Source organism: Martes martes (genome assembly GCF_963455335.1).
Source record: "Martes martes genome assembly, chromosome: 13".
NCBI lineage: Eukaryota > Metazoa > Chordata > Mammalia > Carnivora > Mustelidae > Martes > Martes martes.
In genome coordinates, this window is record NC_137901.1 from 63,336,359 (window position 1) to 63,355,381 (window position 19,023).

Consider the following 19,023-nt stretch of genomic DNA (forward strand, 5'->3'; position numbering starts at 1 on the left):
TTCCCATTAGCACAAGCCAGGCCCGGACTCACAGCTGTGCTCAGCCTCACTCGGTACCCATATGCTTCTAGAAGTATATGTGGATGAGGAGAGTGGTTCCAGAGCATGCTGGAGTTCTGGAGTCTGCAGTCATCTTGTATGCTTAGGACAGACCTGACTCGCATCCTTTGAGAGGTACACCTGGGAGGTACAGAGTGCCAGGCTTCCCTTGCCAAACCCGCCGTGACTGTCCTCACAGAAGGAAACCAGTTCTCTGAAAGCTGCCCAGAGGCCTGAGGAGAGGAGGGTGGTTTGAGTTCAGGCCCTCAGAGGCATTTTGATCAGCCATTTTGACTCCTGAAAAGGAAAGGTGCTGCGAGCTGGCTTCTGTGAACTCTTCTGTTTTAATGGTGGTCGACTTCTCATAGTGACTTTAGTGGAGGGCTCTCTTTCTGAGTCTGGCGCCAGAGCCTAGTCTCCCAGAACCACCACCATGGCCCGTGAGATCGGGCCCTGAGGCCCTGATCGTCAGTGGATCAGAGGTTTGTTGAAGGAGTGCAACCAACAGCACAGAGAGGTCTGGAGGCAGCATTCTTGGAGGCTCTGGTGGGCTCTGGATGCGTGCACAGTCCTCAGTGTTGTGGGCGGGGACATGTAGGCCAGGCTGCCCTGAGCCCCAGAGACCCTTCACCTTGGGTGCTCCCTGTCTCAGAGGTTGCACACCCCTCTCCACTTGCCCACACATTGTGTTTCTTGGCGGGATCACTGTTTCCCTCTGACCTCAAGATGATCACCAGAGCCTTGGCCCGAGGTGGGATGCATGTAGGAGCCCAGTTCCTGCCCACCAGCCCCCTGCTGCCACGCAGTCAAGCTCCACCCCTTTGGGCAGATAGCCCTCAGCACAGGTGTTTCTGGGGCAGCACCGAGGGCCCCCAGGAAGCTCAGGGTCCTCTGAGCACCTTTGTGAGGCCCATCGTGATCGCTGCTGACTTCCTTCACCGTGATTCTCAGAGTGACTTACCAACCTCATGTAAGTTGGGTTTGGCTTATGTGGTGCAGGAGTGAACACCTGGGTTTATTTCCATTTCAGTGTTTTGGATAGTTCTGGTATTTTCCTTTGCTGGAGAAGGTGGGAGCTAACTTTCTTTTGAAGAAATTTAATGTTTTAGGGGTGCCTGGCTGGCTCAGTTGGTGGAGAATTTGACTGTTGATCTCAGGGTCATGAGTTCAAGTCCTACATGGGGGGTAGAGTTTACTTTAAAAACATTTTTTTAAAGTTTAGTGTTTTAGATAGTTATGGTGGGGTCTTTTTCGTGGTAAAATGAAACCGAAGGTAAGCAGAGAGGCTTGCTTTCTTGAGCTGTGCTGTTGATACTGTATAATCATTAGCCATACATAGGTATTTACTTTTAAATTAGTTAAGATTTTAAAAAAACTAAAAATTTAGTTTCTTAGGGGCGCCTGGGTGGCTCAGTAGGTTAAAGCCTCTGCCTTCGGCTCAGGTCATGATCCCGGGGTCCTGAGATCGAGGCCCGCATCGGGCTCTCTGCTCAGCAGGGAGCCTGCTTCCCTCTCTCTGTCTCTGCCTGCCTCTCTGCCTACTTGTGACCTCTGTCTGTCAAATAAATAAATAAATCTTTAAAAAAAAAAAATTTAGTTTCTTAAGTTGAAATTCAGTTACATGTCAAGGGCCCAGGGTGCCATGAGGAAACCAGTGGTTCCTGTAGTGGACAGCACAGATTATAGAACAAGTCAGTCTGTTGTGGTGGAAAGTTCTGGGGCACTGTGCTGTTCTACGGTTTACTGGGTGGAGTGTAGAATTTACTACATGTGCTCCTTTCTGGTGTCCAGAGTCTTCTGTGTGCATCACACTTTTTCAGAGAGCTGAATTCCTGGCTCTCCCATTACCATACAGCATCTGGAATTCTTCCGTGGCATAGTCATTTAACAGATTGTTGTCATGTGCATTCCGTGGGCCAGGCCCTTTTCTAGGACTTGGAGGATGAAGTGGTAAGAAGGTTCCCTAGTCTGATGGGTTTCCCATTCTAGTGGGTTTGCTGTGCATACCCCAGAGTTGCCACTACTGTAAGGTGCCGTTCCTCCTGTCAGGCAGCCACACCTGTAACCCTCACAGATGGGCCTGCCCTTCCCCGATGGCCCGTGTGCAGGCGCCACTGTTGCTGCCCGGGAGCTGGGCTGTCTGGGCAGGGTGGTCACGGGCTGCCGGCCTCAGGCTCTGTGCCATGCCACCACCGCCACCGAGACAGGGGCAGGGACCTTCTTGAGGCCGAGGCATTGCCATTTGGCGGTGTGGTCTGTTGTAACCCTTCCTGCCTCCTAACCCTAAAGAGTTGCCCCAAATGTGCCAATAGCAGTTTCTCACTGATTGGAGTGTGAGTTCTTTGGCACTGGCCTCCCTTTTGGTAGTCATTGCATGGTGGGAGGCAGAAGTGGCTGGAACCTGCTGGTCAAAAGTCCTTCTGACAGAGCTCACTGGAGGTGCGAGTTTGTGCGGCAGGACAGTGGGTCCGTTAACCGAGGTGGCGTGGAGGGCTGGGTGGAACGGAGCCCGGGCGCAGCTCCTCATGACCTAAGGCTGTTTGGGGTCTTCCGCATGACCCCTGGCTCGGGGCTCCATCCCTTGCTGCCTCAGGCACCCCCAGCCCTGTTACCTGCGCACCTGTCACTAGTGAGTGTTCCCATCCTGGTCCCTTTGATTCTCAGCTCTGTGACCTTGAGCTGCTTGTTTTCCTCTCCTGCAGCCTCTGGCTCAGTATCCATGGGGGATACTGAGGTTGGGTTGTTGGGTGTGGGGGAATGACCTTGGCGTCAACACGCAGCGCTGATTTCTATAAGAATATGTCCCTAGCATGGTGAGTATGTGGTACATGCTAGGCCTTGAATTACTTCTGTCTGTGGACTTGTTCGTTCTCACTGCCGTGGGTCACAGGTCACGCATTTAGGAGAGCTCCCCATTGTCACCTCCCCCTCAGTGGAGGTAAATGTCCGCCTCTGGGCCCCTGGCAGTACTTGAGGCCAGAGAAGCCACCACCCCCTGTAAAAGGGGCCCAGACACTCCATTAAATCCTCGGCCCAGGCTCCACAACTTTTTTCCCACCCTGGCCTCTTGGTGGGGTCCTGGCTTCCAGGGTCAAACCTGCCCCCCCACCCTGCCTCCCTCCACCCCTGCGCCAGCGCAGGCACACTGTGGTCATTTGGCTGGCCACAGACCTGGGTCCAGAATCGGTGTGCAGCTGCTCTCGTGTTTGTGCCTTGCTGATCGCATCCCTCCTGAGAAGAGCATGCATATTCTGAAGATGTGTCCTTACAGGTCAGGGCTGCCACTGCCGTCCCATGGGTGCCCCAATGGAGCCTTCGGCGGCCGGCTGCTCCGGGCCCTGGAGTGAGGTGCTTCAGCGCCTGTGGCGCCTGTCTGCCTGATTCCTTCCTTGTGGCAACAAACCGGGGTCAGGAGAATAGGCGAACTAGAAGGCCTGTTCTTTCAGCCCTTCAGGAGACGGGGCTCTCAGACACTTTCTGCCCCCAGCCCTGCAGCGTGTCCCATGGCTGTGTCTTCAGGCTGGGGGAACACTTCATGACCCTGACGCCCATGACAGAGCAGGATTCTGTGCTGGATACATGCTAGATGTAGTGCCCTGCGTGGGGGTCCAGGGGTGACATGGGGTCCCTGGCAGTGTGAGCAGGTGGTGCCACGGTGGGGTCCATATTCCTCTTTGCTCTGGGGACACATCACATACAGGGGCCAGGAGGATGGGAATGTGCCAGCGATGTCTGGTGGGCATGGGTTGTCCCAAGATGGCTAGAGGGTATGGTGCCACCAGCGTCCCCTGAGGTATCTTCTTTGCACTTAGCTCCCCAGATGAGGCCTGCTGCCCTGCTGCCCAGCAGCCTGGCCCGGCCACTCCCCTGTGCTCCGGCTCTGTCCCCTCTGCTTGAACCTTGCCTTCCCCCGCTCCTGCCTTCCGGCTGTTGTGCAGGGTCTCTTCCCAGACACTAGTCCTTGCTCCCTGGGAGAGTAGATGGTGCTGAGATGGCTGAACTCCTCTGCTAGCCGTGTGACCTTGACCATGTCCCTTCCCTCTTAATTCCTACTTCCCCTCTGTGATATATAGGTGACAGTGGGCGGTACATTAATGTCACATGGCATGCGCCAGCCACTGTGACCACCAAGCCTGTGCCTTGGGCAGAACATGCGCGGGGAGGGAAGATGTGGAGCTAGGGCAACGGTGCTCCCCTCTGGGGGGCTTCATACATCACTGGAGGGGCTCAGCCGTCTCGCTCCCCTCTGCCCCAGCATCAGCCAGACGGAACACAAACGTGAAGCCTGGGGGGTCTCTGTCTCCTTAGCCACTTTGGTTGGCCATTTTTTTCTTGACAGAGGCCTTCAGGTTGCGACTCCTCATCCTGCGTGTGTCTGTGGCATCTCAGGGTCTGGGATGCCTATGAGCCCTTGGCTGACTGGGGAGGGGATCCTGAAGGCCTTGGAAGGGGAATGTATGTGCTGCCAACAGAACCAGGCGTTTTTCCAGAGGCACTCTCAGATGTAAAGAGTTATGGATTGGATGTCGAAAGCCTAGGGGTTTCCTGTGGTGGCCTGGAGAGTGGCCTGGGGTAGCCTGTGGCTAGATGTAAGAGGCAGGCTCGCAGGAGGAAGCAGAAGCATTGAGCTTGTGCCCGGGTCGGGGACAGGCTGCTCTTGCCTGTGTCTTGCGGACTCTAATGCCCAGGGGAGCCATGTGTGCTCCATGGAACCCAGCAGAAGGTGTGGGGAAAGTGCCCTGTTTCCCGTGGTCGCAGTGCTGAGGGTGCCTTTTATTTTTTATTTTTTTTATTTTTTTTTATTTGTTAGAGAGAGAGAGCGAGCAAGCACAGGCAGACAGAGTGGTAGGCAGAGGCAGAGGGAGAAGCAGTCTCCCCGCCAAGCAAGGAGCCCGATGCAGGACTCGATCCCAGGACGCTGGGATCGTGACCTGAGCCGAAGGCAGCTGCTTAACCAACTGAGCCACCCAGGCGTCCCTGAGGGTGCCTTTTAAGATACAGCTTCAGGCATTTAGGTGGGAAATGAACTGTGCAGTGGCCTTCCCCTTGCAGTGGCTTTGTGCTGGCCATGGTGCCCTCACATGCCTCATTTCCCTTCAGAGAAGCACCAGCTTTATACTAAAGACAGGAGCTGAACACCTTCTAGAAGGGACATCTGCTGGAGCAGAAGCTAATAAGGCTGGGGCTCTTCCCTGGGGCAGGTGCAGGTAGGTGAGGCAGGAAGAGGGCACATCAAGAGGCAGTTTCAGGGGCACAAGGTGGTGTGTGGCAGCAGGTTGGGGAGAGGGAAAGGGGAGGTGACAGTGGGACCTTTGTAGGAAACCACTCCAGGGGAGTTCCCAGGCCTCGCAGGCTGAGCCCAGGGTGTGGAGGCCCCAGGCCTGTAGTTCTCCCTCCTTGGCACCATCTGCTTCTTGGCATGGGCTCTTCTGAGATGGCCTGTTCACCTTCCTAGTCCTGGGAGTTTGTTGGTCCTTGGGTGGATTCTGGAGCCTCTTGTCCAGTGCAGGGGGCATGTTGCCAGCCCTGGGACTCCGCGTAGCCCAGCACTGAAGGCAAGCCCTGCCTAGGAGAAGCCTGCTGCACTCAGTTCAATTTAGCCAACTAAGCTTGCCCCAGGCCCTGTTTCTGCCCTTGCTGGCATCACTGTGAATCACCTGGGACCTGTTGCTTCACTTGGTAGAACAACTGGGCCCAGCAGCTGGAGGCCTGAGCTTGCATGTTCCTGCCCCCGCCCCCAGGGCAGATGAGTCCGTGGGAGGGAGACACGAAGCCGTGGCCCCAGATGGCACGAGGGTCTGGAGTGCCCTGAGACAAGCACTGGGCTTGGTCTGCAGAACTGGACAGTCCAAGAGTTGGGGGGGGTTGTGGACTAGGCTCCAGGAAGCAGGCTCTGAGGGGTGCTCAGCATGTAGGAGCTTGACTAGGGTGTGGGAGGAGCCCCCTCCGCTGACCCTGGGAAGCCCTGAAACTGGCAGGGAACTTTGGGCTGGTTCTGGCCGGGCCCTTAAGCCGCCGTCACCATGTCCTGGGCAAGGCAGGTCTGCTCGCTCTGCCAGTCAAGAGCAGGCCGCTCAGCCACCAGACCGAGGGTCCTCAGGCCACACGTGCTGGCAGGGGCTGACATAGGGGCCGCTTTGCTCCCATTAAACATAAGAGAGGCTCCCACTGTGCCCTGAGAGCTGGTGGGAGCTCATGGAAGCATGTGGGAAGATGGTCCCATTTGTCGCAGGGCGGGGTCCTCACTGGCACGTAGAGGAGAGCAACACAGGCGGGGAAGGCCAGGCAGCACCGTCCAAGGCCATAGGCCTTCTCTGGCTCCCCCACCTGTCAAACAGAAACAGGGATGTCCTGTTCCAGCGCAGAAGCCTGTGGACCTCATGGTCTCCCTGCCAAGGAGCAGGAGCTGCCCAGCCGGGCCTTTGTGCCAGCCGCTTATCATCGTGGACTTGTGTGTGTGGATCCTCGGGGTGGGGCCCTATGCCCATGTTGGTATTCATGGCGCAGGGTGTTTGAAAGAAGGGGTATTTGGGTGAGGCTGAGAGGGTGAGGGGGCTTCTGTGTGCAGATGGGGTCTGTGACACCGGGATGGGGGTGGGAGCGAGGGCGCAGCAGGAGTGAGAACGTGTGGCAGACGCGCAGGCTGAGCCCCCTCCACTTCCAGGTCAGCCAGAACAGCCTCACCATGCTGTCCTCGCCGTCACCGGGCCAGCAGGTGCAGACCCCACAGTCGATGCCCCCTCCCCCCCAGCCATCCCCGCAGCCTGGCCAGCCCAGCTCGCAGCCCAACTCCAACGTCAGGTAGGCCTGGCAGGGGGTGGCCCTCCCCACCTGGCTCCCAGGGTGGGCCCAATCTTGTGCCCCAGCTCATAGGTGCATCTGCTTTTGTTTTGCTGCAGCTCTGGCCCTGCCCCTTCCCCTAGTAGCTTCCTGCCGAGCCCCTCACCACAGCCCTCCCAGAGTCCAGTGACGGCCCGCACCCCACAGAACTTCAGTGTCCCCTCCCCGGGACCTTTAAACACCCCCGGTAAGTCGGGTCGGGGGTGGGTGTGACCTGAGGCCCAGAACCCATTGTGTAACCCACACACAGACCCGCAGGTCAAGGGGCTGAGATTCGCCCCTCACCATCTGGAGGCCTCCACTTATAACAGGGTGGGTGAGCTCTAGATCCCTGCCTGAAGGGTTTGCAGAGAGCCCGGCCTTGTGGGCGGGAGCCTCGCTTACCACGTCATATCCTGCAGTGAATCCCAGCTCAGTCATGAGCCCTGCCGGCTCCAGCCAGGCCGAGGAACAGCAGTACCTCGACAAGCTGAAGCAGCTGTCCAAGTACATCGAGCCCCTGCGCCGCATGATCAACAAGATTGACAAGAATGAAGGTGCGGCTGGGGCTGGGGCACAGCGTGTTTGGGGATGGCGGGGGGATACCCCAGGCACGTGTCTTAGTGGCCCCTCTCTGTCCCAGACAGAAAAAAGGACCTGAGTAAGATGAAGAGCCTTCTGGACATCCTGACAGACCCCTCTAAGCGGTGAGCTTTGCCTCCAGGCTCCTGGAGGAAGGATGGCGCTCTGCCCACGACCGGCTGCATGGTTGGCCCAGCCTTGAATGGGCATTTGGTGGTGATGCGGAGTTTAGAGAAGGGGCCTTAGGGCTCCACTTATGTGTGTCTGCTGGGGCTCCAAGCCCCTGGCCCCCTACCTTTGCGCTGCCCCTGACTTACCAGTGGCCTTTGGCAAGTGACTTCATATCAGTTAGTCCGTTTGCAAAAAGAGGCAGCTGTGGCTCACTCAGCTTGGCTGGGAAAATGAAACAAGACAACCCTTTGAGAAGCACTTGTAAGGCAGTGGGGCACTAGCTTCTCGGCACACACGCCCATGCTGGCCAGTGCCAGGGCTGCTGTGAGCACCAGAGCTTGGTCTGCGGTACAGGACTGTGCATGTGGACTGGCCTTTGGGTTTGTCCCTCTCCCCGCCTCAGCTTAGGCTGTGCTCCCTTCTAGAAGGTCTTCTCTATTCCATTTACTAGACAAAATGCTAGAAACGGCAGAACTAGGCCTCTTGGATCTGGACTACCCTTCAGGCCCTCTTGGATTGATCCTCATTGGAATTCTAGGGCTGGGGAGCCAGGGGCCCAGCCTCTGTCCCTCCCCACTGACCCATCACATTTATGCCCTATTCTGCCAGCCAGGATGGGGCCACTCCTGGGGACAGGACAATCTGTCCTTACACTTTGCGTCTAGGAACAGCTGGTCAATGGCTGGGGCTCCTGTGGAGGCTTGTGCTGGCCGAGGCTGGCTCTGTTCACACCAGAAGAAGCCAGGCAGGCAGTTGGCTGGAATCAGCACCCGAGAGCCACCAGCGCCCCATCGGCAAGCATGGAGGGTCAGCCACATCCCTTCTCCCCACAGGTGCCCCCTGAAAACACTGCAGAAGTGTGAGATTGCCCTGGAGAAGCTCAAGAATGACATGGCAGTGGTGAGTGGGACACCACGGCCTGGTGGTGTTCAGAGGGCCGCAGGCATCTCTGAGGAGACCGGGACTCACCCCACAAGCTGGGAGAAGTGGTCACAGTCAGGAGTGGGTAGAGGGGGCATGCCACTCAGCCTGGGGACCTTGCCCAGGAGTCTTCTTCCAGGTCAGGTCGGCGTTGGGGAAGGAGAGCATGTGTGCGAACATGGGAGAGGTCACCCTCCGGCTGTGGTCCTGTGGGTGTTCCCTCCATCCTCCGGGTTCACAGACTTTTGTGTACGCTCATCTCCACTGTCTCGCTTCCACTTGCCCCTGCCCCGCACGAGGCCAAGCCCTGGGGGGAGGGGCCTCGGGAAGGTCAAGGCCGCAGAAGGCAGGCGAGTGCATCCAGGATAACTGTATTTATCTCTCGGGGGAAGAGGTGGTGGGGAAGCCGTGAAAGTCTGGCTGTGAGGATAAGGACCTCACGGTCTAGAAAGCTTCCCAAGAGTGGGCTGCTGACCCCTCTGTCCTGTCCCAGCCCACACCCCCGCCGCCTCCGGTGCCGCCAACCAAACAGCAATACCTGTGCCAGCCGCTCCTTGATGCTGTCCTGGCCAATATCCGCTCACCCGTCTTCAACCATTCCCTGTACCGCACCTTCGTGCCAGCCATGACAGCTATCCACGGCCCACCCATCACGTACGTGTAGCACAGGGCTCAGGCTCGCACTGGGCAGTGGGCCATGGGCTGTGGGTCGTGGGCCACAGCCTAGCCCCGTGTGGTGACCATAGCTGCCTCCTCCAGAGCCCCGGTCGTGTGCACCCGGAAGCGTAGGTTTGAAGACGACGAGCGGCAGAGCATCCCCAACGTGCTCCAGGGGGAAGTGGCCAGATTAGATCCTAAGTTCTTGGTGAATTTGGATCCTTCTCACTGCAGTAACAATGGCACCGTCCACCTGATATGCAAGTTGGGTGCGTACTGGGGAGGCGGGGCTGGTGCTGTGGGAGACTGAGTCCTAAACTCCAGCCCCAGGGTTCTGCCCCTGCCCCTGGCTCCAGAGCAGGCCCAGCCCAGGCCCGCCTGACCCATAGGGACTCGCACTGGGCCTCCCACAGATAGGCTCACGAGGCCCACAAGGCCCACCAGCCCCACATCCTTCTGGATCCTCCCACATACCTGGCCTAGGATGTTCCCTGAGGGCGGAGCCTGGAGCCACCACACTCTTACCTCTTACCCCTGCCGGGGAGGCCCCCTCCCTGCCTTCCAGGTACCGAGCCTGAGGCTCTAGGGAAATGTGGAAGCCTGGGAGTCAGAGTGACCGCCAGACTTTGCAGCAAGCCTCACCAGAGCCTTTTGGGATTCGAAGAGCCCTGTTCGGAGCAGGGCTGTGAGACAGGGAGGGCAGGTTGAGGCCTTGGGCTGGGTCACAGGCACAGCTGCATGTGTTGCAGATGACAAGGATCTCCCGAGTGTGCCGCCACTGGAACTCAGTGTCCCTGCTGACTACCCTGCCCAGAGCCCACTGTGGATCGACCGGCAGTGGCAGTACGGTGGGTGAGCCGCAAGGACGGCCGTGGTGAGGCCTTGTGGCTGCTCTCTCGGGGCCCTGGCGGGATGGGGTCGGCTCCAGGCAACCGGATTTCCTCCAGGCTCCCACAGTGGAGCCCACTCCTCCCCTTTCTCTGTCTGCCCCTTTGTGGACAGGAGTGGGTTGCCCAGAAATCACTTGGAGAGAAAGGGGTCTCTGTCTCTATGGTGTTCTGTCTGCCTGCAGGGCAGCCATGTGTAGTGGTGAGGAGTGAGCAGGCCCATCCACCCCTGGGGGCCTCTACAAGCTGATAGGGGAGCACAGAAGGAGCTAGGGTTCGTGGGGACCCATCTGGGTGACATGGCTTCAAACCAGAGGCCCAGAGAGAGCCCTGTTGATGGGGACCAGTGCCCCTGCAGCTCAGAGCTGGTGTGTGGGCCTGGGATCCCAAGACTGCCCCTGAGTGGGGGTCCTGGGCTCCAGACCTGTCCACACTGTAGTTCTCCACTGATGCGTGGGTCTGGGAGGGGAGCCCATCGGCTACCCCACCGTGTGAGGGAGATGGCACCCCTGCTCACGTTGGCTGGGTGGAATGCCCCAGACGACAGCTTGTGTCTATGGGGTAGCCCATTCACAGAGAGTTGCTGCGTGGCCCGGCATCAGGCCCAGCACCACTCATGGCCCACTGCTCTGTTGCAGACGCCAACCCCTTCCTGCAGTCGGTGCACCGGTGCATGACCTCGAGGCTGCTGCAGCTCCCCGACAAGCACTCGGTTACGGCCCTGCTCAACACCTGGGCACAGAGCATCCACCAGGCCTGCCTCTCAGCCGCCTAGCCACCCAGCCGCTGGGGACCGCGGGGAGAGTCAGCGGCCTTGTCAGGGCCACAGAGGACATGCACCTCGTGTCGGACATTTCTAGGTGTTGGCTCCCTTAGAGAGCCTGGGCTTAGATTAGCTTTCCTGCTTTTATCTTCTGCCTTGGGGACTTGCCAGACATCCTCCCACACTTGTACATGATGAGGGCAGGTGGCTGTGGGGCTGGCTGCATCAGTGATGGGGTTGGGACGTCCCCCAGGGGGTCGGACATGCCACCAGCCCTGTGTGCTCCTCCCTGGGCTGCTGTCCCCTCGGCCTCTCCAAGGCCCGTGTCCTTCCTCAGTAGCACGGGGGAGAACTCAGGGTCTTGTTAGAGCCTCTTATGTGTGTGCACCAGAAACACTTCCTGTTCCTGTAGGGGAACATGGAGAGCATAGGAAACCCTGAAAACACACACAGAATTCTCTGGTCACAGTTTTAGGTTCAGACCCTGCCACCATGGGTATGTGGGGCAAGCCACAGGGAAGCTCCTGGATCCCAGGGCGCTGGCTGAGTCTCAGAGGGAAGGTCAGCCTGCAGGCGGTTGCAGATCCCCTGCGGTCACCTGGGCCTCATACCTCATGGCATTCTCCCTTCAAGCCATGGGGGTCTGCTCGGCACTGTGGGGGAGCCTGGGGAGCAGGGGCATCTGGGTGGATCCTGTCCCTGGCACCGTGCCCACTCTGGGGTCAGGGCTCAGAGCCTTTCCTGAGAGCGAAGAAAGCTCCCTGACAGGGCATCAGCCCGCCAGCCCTCTGGTGTTGAGAGGGTCCCCCTTTTCTATGTGCACTACCATGTCATCTGTGGTTCTTATAATAAATTTATTATTCCTGTGTTTGTCATGAATTTGTCACTGTGTCCCCTCCCCTCTGAAAGTCTGGGTACTACTGTCCAGTGAGGAACATTGTCGGGGCTGAGCCCGGTTCCCCACTTTGGGGATGGCCATGGAGATCCAGATCTTAGTTAACCCTTTTTTGAGTGTCAGGGCCATAACCTCACCCAGGTTTCTGGCCGGGTTCCTGCTGCCAGAAGCAAGAAGAGGTAGAGATGAGCGCTGAGGAAATGGGCCTGGAGCACAGTCCTGCCAGGGGCAGGTGGACGTGACACTGCACCCATGAGCCATAGGAAGCTGTGGTTGTGGGGGCCCTTGGGGCGGGAGTATCACCGGGTGGGGCCCCAGAGCCCTGGAGAGGGCCGCTCCCGAGGCGCCGTGGCCCTCCGTGGTGGAGGGCAGGCCTGGCAGAATGGCGCATCAGCCGTGTTTGTCAGCCTGGAAGCTGGCCGGCACCAGTGGGAAAGAAGGCGTCTCGCCCTGTGCGCAGGACCAGGAAGCCCCCTGCACGCTTGCCCGCCCTGAATGAGCCCGGAGTCCCGGGCACCCCCAGCAGGCCCTTCCCACTGCAGGGAGCAGAGCTAGGGGCACAGAGCAGGGCAGTGATGCCCGACAGCAGTGAGGGATGAGACGCACAAGTGGAGAAACGAGCTTTATTTCCAGTCTTCAGCGGGGTAGGGTCATACTTCTTTCATAACGTGTTTTCTTGTAAATGCAGAATAGCAAAATACTGAGCAAGAAAATAAACAGTTTCCCAGTTCTGAGACCAAGTACTTTATCTGCCACGAGTTTAGTTTATCTGGAATTTCACTTGGCCTAAACGTATGAGAATTGTCTGGAAGTGCTATCTAGAGAGGGTGAGGATCTCCAGCCAGGGGGTTGGTCACAGGCCTGGCCAAGAGCTGCTGGGCAGGCGCAGATGGGCGCCGCTGGCCTCAGAGCACCGAGCGGTGCAGCCGCCGGCTCTGCACCACCTGCAGCCTCTTCTGCCGCTCGGCGAAGTTGCTCTTCAGGGTCTGCTTCAGCGCCGGCAGGATGGAGCGCTCTGCCACGGGCATCGGGCTCAGAATCAGGCTGTTTGAGCAGAGGGCCGGCACTGCAGAGCCCCTGGGAGCAGGAGCCCGGCCCAGTGCAGCCCCAGGCAAAGCACGGAGCCATCGGGGTCCCAGCCCCTTCCGCACCCCGTACAGGGCTTGGAGGCCATCTCAACCTCCCCCTGCCAGTGCAACTCACCATTTCTTGGGGACGCCCTTGGTGGGGACCTTGGGGAGCTGCATGGCTCCCGGGTGAAGGGCCTCCTGGTCCCTGGTGAGGGAGGAGTCAGCAGTGAGCCCCAGAGGAGCAGACCTCGCTGGGGTAGGGTGGAGTGGGGTGAGGGCTTCGAGGGCTCTCACTCACTTGGGAGAGCTGGGCCCAGGCTCCTCAGGGGCAGCCTTGGGTCTCTGATTCTCTTCCAGGAGGGCCTTGAGGTGTTGCAACTGGAAGGCAGGGAGAAGAGGGGCAGTGGGCAGGCTCCACAGAGGTGGGGGGTGCAGATCGGGGTCCTGAGCCTCACCTCTTGGGCCTGCAGGAGGTTGGCATTCCACAGCTGGCGGATGACCACCTCACATTGCTGAATCGTGGTGGGCTTGCGCAGGTATGGAGGCAGGCTCATCGCAGGGGGCTGCTTGCCCTTGTGCTGGTTGCCTGCTGTGGAGCTCGCCACTGCACTGGAGGTCTCCCCTTCTTCCTCTCTGGAACAGTCACTGCAGCAGCCTGGAGCTAGTCTGCCAGGCTTGGTCTAACCACCCCCCACCTCTCTTCTGGGCAGCTCCTGCTCCAGCCTGAGGCTGGTGTGGGGAGGAGGGGTGTCCACACAGCCTCCTCAGGGACTGGTTCCCTTCTGACCAGAGTGCTCCCAGCACCAGGTGGGGGGGCTCCAGTGCCAGCTGGGACCTGGGCCCATCCCTTCCTCCTCTCTCAAGGTGCCCTGAGGGTTCGATGTGGTTCAAGCTGTGGGGCCACACTCAGTCCTGACCCCACACCTGTGACCCTGATCGAGAGAATCTAAGGACTGTGCCGAGAAGCGGAAGCCTGCTGGTTGCCCTACCCAGGGGACAATGGGGTCTCTGTTTTGGATGCAAAGTCCAGGTTCCTGGGGCACCTGGGTGGCTCAGTGGGTTAAAGCCTCTGCCTTCGGCTCAGGTCATGATCCCAGGGTCCTGGAATCGAGCCCCGAATCAGGCTCTCTGCTCATCGGGGAGCCTGCTTCCTCCTCTCTCTCTCTGCCTGCCTCTCTGCCTACTTGTGATCTGTCAAATAAATAAAGTCTTTAAAAAAAAAAAAAAAAGTCCAAGTTCCTTGCTGCTTTCCAGGGCAGTCCCAGAAACTCAGGTGTCAGCCTGGTCTTGCTCGGGCCTGCCAGCTCTGCGCCTCACAAAGCCAAGCACACTTCCTGGGGTGAGCCCAGGAACCCGACTTACTTACTCCCCAACTTGGTGAATAGCAGGATAATTTAAAGGCCAAATCACTTTGTTCCATTTCTGTGAGAAAACGGTTTTGGAGGCTGCTGTTGGCATCCTCATGTGGGCTTGAGTCAGCACAGGGACCCTGCAGACCCCCTGGGGAAAGGGGAAAGGCGGTGCCCACTGGATGGGCAAGCCTGGAGCAAGTCTGCGTTCACCGGCAGACTGGCCTATTTGGAAGGGCTGAGCAGCTGGCGGGTGGCAGAGTGTGAGCTTGGTAAATGGAGCGCTGGGCCCACGGGGTCTGGGCGAGCCCTTACTTGGCCGGCCCGTGCATCCCTGGGGCTTTGTCCAGCTTGCTGTTGTGGAACGGGGCAGCAACTGGGGTCTCTTCTTCCAGGTCCATCTTCTGGGGAATGTCAGCTTTCGAGTCTTGCTTCTTGGAGAAGCTGAGCTGGGTCCGGGCCTTGCCTTGAGAGTTGGCAGCAGCCAAGACGGTCACTGTGGGCATTGAGAACCCGTGCCTGAGTCGCCCAGGATCAGCCGTGTGTGCCCACGGAGTGCCTGCCCCCTGCCTCAGTTTCCACCAAGAGATGGTAACAGAGCCCCCATCGGGAGGCTGCTGGGAGATCCGAACCCAAGGGTCTGAGGGTCTGTGAAAAGCTGGCTCCATGTACTCAGGGAAGGCCAGGGCTGGGGGTGGCCTCACAGCTGTTCCCCGACTCTGAAGCAGTGCCCCATTTTGGGTAAAATGACAGTGGGAGGTCTGGGACCCAGCCTGCGCCAGTGTCCTTTCCAAGGACAATGTCTACTGCCTGCCTGAGGCCCGCAGAGGAGGGACATTGGCTGCTCCTGCGAGGATGCCTGGCCTCAGGAAGGCAGAGTGGGAAGAAGAAGCTATCAGCCCCTAACTCTGCAAAGGACACCACAAGCCCAGAACTCTAGGCGGAGCCCTCCCCCCCTCACCCTGCTTCCTGTCTGCTTGGTGGAGGGTCTTAATGAGTAGGGCTTCTGCCAGGCCACCTGTGTGTCACCCCTCCTCTGCCATAGGGCCTTGTGCCCCATGTTGGTGTTCACTCCCTTTGTAGCCAAGCCCATGGGGCTTTCAGCGCCCCACACTGGCCAGTGGGCCCAGGGTTCCCATGGGGCATGTGCCCCTCCCCCAACTCTGAGCTCACAGAGGGTGCTGGCGTGCTCACCTGACGTCGAATTTGAGATGGACTTGATGGAATGAAAGCTGGAATTGGAAATGCTGCCTGTGGGAGAAGGCACAGGGTCAGTTGGAGATGGCAGGAATGCCACTTCCATCCTAGTGTCCCCAGATGCTTCTGCCCCCGCTCCCCTCCATGGGTGAGGGGCTGGCTGCCTGTGCCCGCCTGTGTGCTTACACAGGGCCCTCCCCCACGCCGGTGAGGCAGAGCCAAGGCCGGGGGGGAAAGGTGAATTCTTGAAGGGCCATCCAGAAAGCAGTGGGCTTAGGCCCAAAGGAGCCCTGAAGGGGGATGACCTCTTCTGAGGTCCCACTGGGGACCCTTGGCATCGTGGGACTGGGACCATTAACAGGCCCTGCCACTTGCCGAGGATAGCTCACCGGAGCTGCTCCTCCCTGTCGGAGGAGTGCCCACCACCACGCCATTCTCTGTGTCCCCTAGAAAAGGAGCCCTGGACACCTCCCAAGGCTGGGGCTCCAGGCTAGCACCACCCAGACTGGGCCCCAAAGGTAAGTGGGGAGAGCAGGCTGGGCTGGGGGACATGCGAAGTGAATGGATTACTATCAGGATGAGGAAGGGCAGTGGGTAAGTGGCTGTGGGTCTCTCCATCTCCACTGCCTTCACCCAGCCCTCTTGGTCACTGCGGAGATGGCAGGGAGGCTCCCTGAAAGGACTGTGCCTTCCTAGTACAGAGCCTTCTGTGCTAGGAAGTGATGGGCCCGAGGCCCAGGGCTGGGGCTGCCCAGTGCTTGCCAGCCTTTCAGAGGGAGCCTGGGGCCTGCCATAGCCAGAATCCAAGTCAGAATCCATCAGAGCAGCAAGGCTAGGGAGGGCAGCTGCTCTGCCTGCTTCCTTGCTGCGCAGACCTCATGCCTTGGGATCCCGGAGAGCCCCACCTCTGTGCTTCAGTGCACAGTCGCCCAAACCATGGCTGGGGGCAGTGGGGTCTCTCCAGGTCCCCCAGGACCCCTCCTCGCTAGGATAGGCCAGTGCAGCTAGCTGGGTGAACACAAGCCACCCAGGGGCTGCTCCAGACATCAGTAACTTCCCATCAGGCACCCGAGGGCCTCATTCTTACCTTTCTTTGGCTTCTGATTCATTATTAGCTTGTAATGGAGATCTGAAAGCAAACACATGCTTCGGTCATTTCTGAAGCTGCTGCCAGTTTGAGAGAAGAGGTCTGCCTTGTCCTGGGCGCTCCCCTCCTGCTGAACCCCTGAGAAACTTCACACATGACCTTGACTCAAAACTCCTTATATCAAGGGGCGGTGGAGTCCTGACATAATGGGTACCCCTTGATCTCATACTTAGCACTTCAAGTAGACAGCAGGATAAGGGTGAGGAGAAACTGAGGTAGGACTAGGTGTGTGGGGGGAAGAGCTCCAGCTAAAACATAAGGGAGAAGAAAGAGGGAAGCAGAGTAAAAGGTTCCGCTTCAGGCCTGGCCCATAGGGGTGAGGAGCCACCAGCAGGGCCAAGTTAGGAAGGCCTTGCGCTGAGGAGACTCCTGTACTCGGGAGAGCTGGATGGTGCCGGACATATAGGTCCTTGATTTGGGGGCATTTAGTTTGTGAAAATCATTGAGCTGTATGCTCGCACTTTTTACTTCCACAAAAAGTTTTTTTTTTAAAAAACAGGCGGGCCTGACTCCTAGAGACCGGGCTTACTGTGGGAAATGCCACGGATAGGCTGCCCTGCCAGATGGCTAGATGGCCTCGACGCACCCCGACCCCCAAGACCACCCTGGTTTGGGGCCGGTGGCGGGGAAAGGGAGTCCGAGCCCCGCGTGGCAGGACCTGGGGTTTGGCTTGCTGCCCTGTGTCTGTCCTCCTTAAAACCCTGCGTGTTCTAGAGTCCACGCGTGTTTCCGTGCTGGAGGCACCCGTGGGCAGCAGGTCTGCGTCCCCCTCGGGCCCCAGCGGCGGTGGGCGCCCCAGCCGCGGCCTCGCCGCTCGGACTCACCCTTGTTCTCCCGCTTGAGGTACTCGATCTCCTCGTGGAGCTTGACCAGCGTCTCAGAGTGCTGCTGCTGCAGAAACTGCAGGCTCTTCTCCAGGTCCAGGACCCGCTTCTGCGCTTCGCTGTGCCCAGCCTGCGCGCCGTGCTGTCCGGAGTGCTGGACAACCGCGGGCTGGCGGGGGCGCGGGCGCGACGCGCCCCGAGAGCCCGGGATCCCCGAGCTGGGGGGCCGCTGCCCGGCCGCCGCCACCCCGGCGCTCATGTAGCCGCTGCTGCACGCCCACTCGGTTGCTGGGCTGCCCCAAGCTTGGCGCCGCGTCGCCATGGAAACGGGCGCGAGCGAGGGTGCGGGGCGTGCGAGGGGCGGGGTGTGGGCCGAGCGAGGGGCGGGGCTGTTTGTGGGGGCGGGGCCCGCGTCAACTTCCGCCTCAGCGCTAATATCCTGATTTAAAAGGTATCCGCCTTTAGGGTAGGTCTTAATTTTGTATGCTTGTTTGTTTTAATAGTTCACTTTCTGAATGGATGCTACGGATTACAGATTGAGTTTCTACTTCCAGTAATTACAAAACGCTCTGCTTTAGGAAATGTGGACAAAATATATGAAACCACTGCCTGAAAGCACTGGAGAAGAAAACAAGCAGACAGAAACTAGACGGAGGCAGCAGCTCTTGAAAGAAAAGCTGCTTTTGGGGCGCCTGGGTGGCTCAATCATTAGGCGTCTGCCTTCGGCTTGGGTCATGGTCCGGGGGTCCGGGGGTCCCGGGGTCCTGGGATCAGCCCCGCAAAGGGCTCCCTATCGACAGGAAACCTGTTTCTCCCTCTCCTACTCCCTCTGCTTGTGTTCCCTCTCTTGCTGTGTCTCTCTTTGTCAAATAAATAAATAAAATCTTGGGGGAAAAAAAAAAAGAAGAAGAAGAAGAAGAAGAGCTGCTTTTCCCTGAGGGTTCTCCCAGACCTCAAACAGGAAGCCACAGGCCCAATGGCTGAAGAGGCAGAGGGTGGGAACGCCACCGCAGCTGGAAACCCAGGGGGCAACGCTGGGAAGTTTGGAGCCTCTGCGGGTGAAGAGCTGGAAGCTGTAAACTTCAGATGTGTGGCTGGCCTGAACTGCCCACGTGTGGGCAACAATTCCAGGGACTCCAGGGAAAGACAAAGAGCTGGAAGGCCAAAAGCTTGAGGAGAGATTCACTTGCTATCAGTTTCAGGGATGAGTTTGAAGTCTGACAGAGGAGCCTGGTAAAAGCCTCAGTTTTCCTTCTAAACCCCAAAAGGGCCACACCTTGGGAATGAAGACTACGTTCTAGAGGTAAGATCTGCCCTAGAACTAAGGGCAAAATCAAAATATATCCACCCTCGTGAAACTTAAAGCCCAGCCTCCACAAGTTTTGGGTGATGTTCCGTAATTCAACCACCTGAAGAACAAAACTCAACATTCTTCAGAGAATTACAACAGAACCCAGAATCTCTGCGTCATATCATCCATGATGCCTGATATAAATAATAAGTACTGAACATGCCAAGAAACAGACAAATGTGACTGAGTCAAGAGAAAAAAATTCAAAAAAATATTCAGATGCAGTCAACAGAAATAGATCTGCACATAATTCTAGATAATAAATTTATAAGAAAGTACTTTATAATAAATATGATTAAAATCTACAGAAAAAAAAAGATGGCTATAGTGATTGATCATGGAGAGTTTTTT

The 19,023-nt window shown here is 58.1% G+C and overlaps 2 protein-coding genes across 3 annotated transcripts in view; one reads left to right on the forward strand and one right to left on the reverse strand.

Moving 5' to 3' along the window:
• Positions 1–11,709, forward strand: part of MED15 (mediator complex subunit 15) — a 65,640-nt gene extending 53,931 nt beyond the window's left edge. Inside the window, exons 9-17 of one of the 2 annotated variants that reach the window (XM_080821542.1) lie at positions 6,704–6,840; positions 6,939–7,066; positions 7,281–7,415; positions 7,502–7,565; positions 8,445–8,511; positions 9,026–9,186; positions 9,292–9,458; positions 9,939–10,041; positions 10,715–11,709. In XM_080821542.1, coding sequence (XP_080677668.1) covers positions 6,704–6,840; positions 6,939–7,066; positions 7,281–7,415; positions 7,502–7,565; positions 8,445–8,511; positions 9,026–9,186; positions 9,292–9,458; positions 9,939–10,041; positions 10,715–10,952 — 1,200 coding nt within the window. In that variant the 3' untranslated portion in view covers positions 10,953–11,709. The remainder of the gene's footprint in view (positions 1–6,703; positions 6,841–6,938; positions 7,067–7,280; positions 7,416–7,501; positions 7,566–8,444; positions 8,512–9,025; positions 9,187–9,291; positions 9,459–9,938; positions 10,042–10,714) is intronic. The other variant, XM_080821543.1, reaches the window with a different exon arrangement.
• A 635-nt stretch (positions 11,710–12,344) lies between these two features.
• LOC308354025 (coiled-coil domain-containing protein 74B-like) lies at positions 12,345–17,588 on the reverse strand. The gene is made up of 8 exons (XM_080821233.1): positions 17,322–17,588; positions 16,438–16,479; positions 15,348–15,404; positions 14,469–14,649; positions 13,260–13,437; positions 13,103–13,182; positions 12,938–13,009; positions 12,345–12,778 (listed from the first exon to the last, which is right to left on the reverse strand). Exons 1-8 carry the CDS (start codon positions 17,578–17,580, stop codon positions 12,640–12,642), a joined length of 1,008 nt encoding a protein of 335 aa, XP_080677359.1. The 5' UTR covers positions 17,581–17,588; the 3' UTR covers positions 12,345–12,639.
• Positions 17,589–19,023: the final 1,435 nt, after the last annotated feature.